The 4,748-nt window shown below is 48.9% G+C and overlaps 1 protein-coding gene across 1 annotated transcript; it reads left to right on the top strand.

The window, feature by feature from the left end:
- Positions 1–3,062: 3,062 nt before the first annotated feature.
- On the top strand, positions 3,063–4,425 carry LOC121142971 (igE-binding protein-like; the record flags this gene model as incomplete). Its single annotated transcript, XM_040754236.1, is given in 2 exon segments — positions 3,063–3,629; positions 3,632–4,425. Coding segments are annotated over 2 exon segments (1,245 nt in total), but the record flags the coding sequence as incomplete, so codon positions are not given.
- Between the last annotated feature and the right edge of the window lie 323 nt (positions 4,426–4,748).

Genomic DNA, 4,748 nt, shown 5'->3' with positions numbered 1-4,748 from the left:
CTGTTCTTGATGCAAGCACACGAGGTTTATTCAGGGAACCAGTGCACTGGGGCCAACCTCATAACCCTCGCAGGGGCAGAGGAATTTGACCCCCAGTAGTTGTAGTGGGGGGGGGTTGAAAGGGAAAAACCATAAAGAATGGGGGAGTTAGGCAAACATAAAGGATGGGTAAGTTAGGTAAACACCATAAAGGATGGGGAAGTTAAGTGATAGCTCATGCCTTCACGGGAAGGTTATAGGTTATCTCAAGCAAGCATTCTTTGGGCATTGTACGGTTAAACTTGAGCAGGAATGTGGTGAGCTAGTACCTGGATCAGGCAGTGTTATCTTTTAAGTTTGTCTTAAGGTCACTGGTTTCTCAGGAGAGAGCAGAAGGACAAGTTACTCTGTGATGGGCTAGTTGCTAGGGGTCTAAAAATGTTGAGTTGGGGTCTTTCATTCCCCACTTCTTTTAGTAAGCAGTTCTAATCATAGAACTGCAAAACTAAATTTCTGACTCTATATAGTCTGCATTGCCCTGTCCTAATCTCTGATACTGCTGGCATAGCATAAGAATCTGTACAACACTAACTCTTTGTCTAATAAAAGCAATTAATCTATTAATTATGCAAGGTCCTATAGTCGTAGAAGAAGCAAGATCAGTAAGGGGCCCATCAGGGCAGAAAGCAAAGTCGTCATCCATGGCAATCTGCTGAACCAGCCCTCGTACCAGTTTTGTGTGGCCTCCCGGTCTCATTTGCATTTTTCTAATCTTTCTCTGAGCCTGCTCATGGAATCTCTGATAGCTCCAGAGTGATCAATGTAAAAACAACCTTCTTCTTTAAGGGCAGCTCATAGTCCCCCTTCCTTAAGGAACAACAGGTCTAAGCCTCTCCTATTCTGCAGAACTACCTCAGAGAGGGAGGCAAGAGATGCTTCTAACTTAGTGACAGAGCTTTCTAGCGCTTTGATATCCTGTGTGTCTTAGCGGCCTGTAGAGTATTCAGGCCATGCTGGAGGTCTTGGGGTCCCTTAATGAGTGCTGTAGTCCCGGTAACAATTTTTGCTGCTATGCTCAAACCCAACATTACTGCTAAGGTGAGGGATACCGGTTCCCTCTTGTCCCTTCTTTGGTTATAATCATAAGCATCTATGACTGTCTCCTTGGGGTGGTAGTAGACACGAGGAACCAGCTGAGCCATAGCACAAAAGTGTCTTGATTGGTTAAACACAACAGTAGAGACACAGGGGATAAGCCCAGTACTGCACACCCACCAGCTATTGTTACATGGTAACAGATAAGGGTTGGTCTCTGTTACCATATCTGTTGAGGAGCTGTTGCAGAGGTGCTGGTGGGAGCAAGGTACTGTCCTTAGGCATAATTCTGAGCCTGAGACTTCAGGAAGGGTGAGCTTACTTTGGGAGCCCCAAGATCATTGATTTGGATCTGTCACAGAGGTGAGGGTACCAGAGATGGCAGTTCCCTCGTAATAAGGAGGACCAGCGGCAAGACAAAGCCAGCAAGACGAGGTAGCATTGGGATTGGTAGTATTTAAAGCTAGAAAAGCCCCTTGAATCAGGTTAAAGAATTTATCACCAGTGGTAGGGGGCAGAGCGAAGGTTTCTGCAGGGGGAATTATCGTCCCATGGGGTTGGGGCTCAGAAATGGGGAATCAGGGCTTATGGGGGGAAGAGGCGGTGGTAACACCCGTTGGGGAGGTCCTTGCTCTGGGAATACCTTATCAGGTCCTATGGGAACCTCTGGAGGGCTCTCAATCTTGAGCCTAATCTGGAATGAAAACCCGTTATCCCATCCTGACATATAGAACCTCAGACCCCAGGTTCGGCCCTTGGGCCAGGCAGTAAACTGCTTCCCTGGGTTTGTGAAGGTGATATTGAGGGAGTCTAGGCCCTTATTCTTTCTAGCAACAGTAATCAAGTCCCACAGGGATGTGGGATGCCAGTGGGCATCTCCAGTAGTTTCACATCCCCATTGTTTGCAATAGAAATGTCCCAGTCCTCCACATCTGTTGGGCGCTGCCCTGGAACCACGCCATGGCGAGATGGCGCTGACATCCGCCTGACAGTTGCAATGACAACCCTGCTGCGCATGAGCAGGAGCTCCCTGCCCACGAGGCCGGGGGTGCCTGTGCCTTACGTCACCTCGGGTGACATAATTGGACCAGTAATTAACTGCCACGTCCGAGGCGAGAGAAACTCTCTATATAAGGAGAGTCCCGTTAGGGCGTGGGGTCTTCGCTTTGTGATAGCTTATGCTCCTCCTCTCAGGAGCAATAAAGCTTACTGCAGAAGGATCCTGATCGTGTGCCGCGTCATTCTTGCGGGCGAGATAGAGCGCGGGACAACTGGTGCCGAAACCCGGGAAACTGACCAAGCCATCGTCCGCACCATCGAAGACCCCTTGGAAACGAGGAGGATTCAGAACTGCAGGCAGGTAAGTTCGGAGAGGTATGCTGATCTGGGACTTTGGTCTGGGGTTGTCTCCGCCTTGGGAGGGTTTGCCTGAAGCAATCGTCCTCCTTGGTATTGTTCTTGTCTTCTTTATACTGGTCACCTAAGCCTCCTGTAGATAAAGGGGCCTGAACAGTCTCTTCTGTCCTTTGCTTTCGTTTTTCCCCATTTGCTGTAAGACGGACGTAGATAAGCCGCGGTCATCTGTACCATTGGTAACGGTGGTGATTAGTCAGACGTAGATAAGCTGCAGCCACCATGGGGTCCTCTCAATCCATATTAACTACCTTGGAGACTGTATTAAAGCAGAGGAATATCAAGGTTGACAGAAAGACGTTACGGAGCTTTGTCAAGGAGGTCGATCGTGTGGCACCCTGGTATGCCCTTTCTGGCTCTCTCACCCTGGCATCATGGAATAAGTTGGGGAGGGATCTTGATCGACACCTAGAGCAAAGAGACCTAAGGATAGGGACCAAGGCAGTATGGAAACTAGTGAAGAACTGTATTGAGGATGAAGCTTGCCAGGCGGCCGTTGTAGAGGGTCAGGCCATTCTCGAGGTAACCCAGGATAGCATGTCAGAAACCGAACGTAGTGAGAGGTCAGGCGCGCGAGAAAACGGAGGTATACAAAAGAAAAACTAAGAAAAAGAGCCCTCCTGTTTTAGGAGAGAACATTATAGCAAAACCAGATGCCCTTCCTGGCCTTTCCACTAAAGGGACAGGTCAAATGTATCCTTTTAAAGAACTGGAGGCGCTGAACCTCGGCAGCTCCGCCAGTTCTGAGTCTTCTGATTCCGAACAAGACTCTCTAGGCCCTGGAGATGAAACAGAACTAGAAGAAGAGGCTACAAAGTACGAGGCGGAGAGATATCACCCGGATGGGGAGTTTTTCTCTAAACTGCTACCCAAGGGCAAGGCCTCAGCAAAAGCGATAGCAACTCCATCTGCTCCGCCTATGCCGCTCTCTCCCCCCCCTTATGAAGGGCGTTTACATAGTTTCTCCTTTTTACCTGAAAAAATTAGAAGAAAGGTCCATCTCACCTTCCCCGTTTTCGAAGTAGAGAATGGAGGGCGGGTACATACTCCGGTTGAGTATAAACAGATAAAAGAATTGGCAGAATCGGTTCGTAATTATGGACCTAATGCCAACTTTACTATTATGCAGATAGAAAGGCTTGCCTTGGATCCCTAACTCCTGCCGATTGGCAGATGGTGGTGAAGGCAGTATTACCAAATATGGGGCAATATATGGAATGGAGAGCATTATGGCATGAGGCTGCCCAGTCACAGGCGAGGGCTAACGCCATAGCACTCACCCCAGAGCAGAGAGAATGGAATTTCGATCTGCTTACAGGACAAGGAGTCTATGCTGTGAACCAAATTAATTACCCTTGGGGCGCATATGCTCAAATAGCCACCCTGGTAATTAGGGCATGGAAGTCACTTACGCAGAAAGGGAAGGCAGGTGGACAACTTACCAAGATTATACAACAACCTCAGGAGCCATTTTCCGATTTTGTGGCAAGGATGACGGAAGCGGCAGGAAGAATTTTTGGAGATACAGAGCAGGTTAAGCCGTTGATAGAACAGCTCATCTTCGAGCAGGCTACACAAGAATGTAAAACAGCAATTGCCCCTAGGAAAGGAAAAGGTTTGGATGATTGGCTCAGGGTATGCAGAGAACTCGGAGGACCGCTTACTAATGCAGGCTTGGCGGCTGCCATTCTTCAATCACAAAGAAAGCCGACGGGCTTCAAGGATCGGAGGCTCTGTTTTAATTGTGGAAAGCCAGGGCACCTAAAAAAAGAATGTCGAGCTCTAAAAAAGGGTCAGGATACTATCTGTGCCAGATGTGGGAAAGGCTACCATAAGGCAAGCCAATGCAGATCCATAAGAGACCTTAAGGGCAATCTCCTTCCCCCCCGTAAACCAGGTACAGCTGACCAAGAGCCAAAAAACGGCCAGGTGGGCCCCCGATCCCGGGGCCCGCAAAGATACGGGACTCAGTTTGCCAAGGCCAGTTCCGAGGAGGAGACGACTCCACAAGAGACGTCAGGATGGACTTGCGTGCCGCCACCTCAGTCCTACTAATGCCACATATGGGGGTCCATCCAGTGCCTGCGGCACCTTTGCATCCCCCATTGCCTGATGGTATGATAGGACTTATAATAGGCCATGGTGCCCTTACTGCGCAGGGACTAATTGTACATCCTGGAATAATTGATAACCACCATATTCCAGATATTCAAATTCTTTGTTCCAGCCCCCAAGGTGTTTTCTCCATCCATAAGGGGGAT

Source organism: Mesocricetus auratus, unplaced genomic scaffold (genome assembly GCF_017639785.1).
Source record: "Mesocricetus auratus isolate SY011 unplaced genomic scaffold, BCM_Maur_2.0 Super-Scaffold_100010, whole genome shotgun sequence".
Lineage (NCBI taxonomy): Eukaryota > Metazoa > Chordata > Mammalia > Rodentia > Cricetidae > Mesocricetus > Mesocricetus auratus.
The sequence above is the reverse complement of the archived record's forward strand: the minus strand, read 5'-3'. Positions and strand labels throughout refer to the sequence as shown.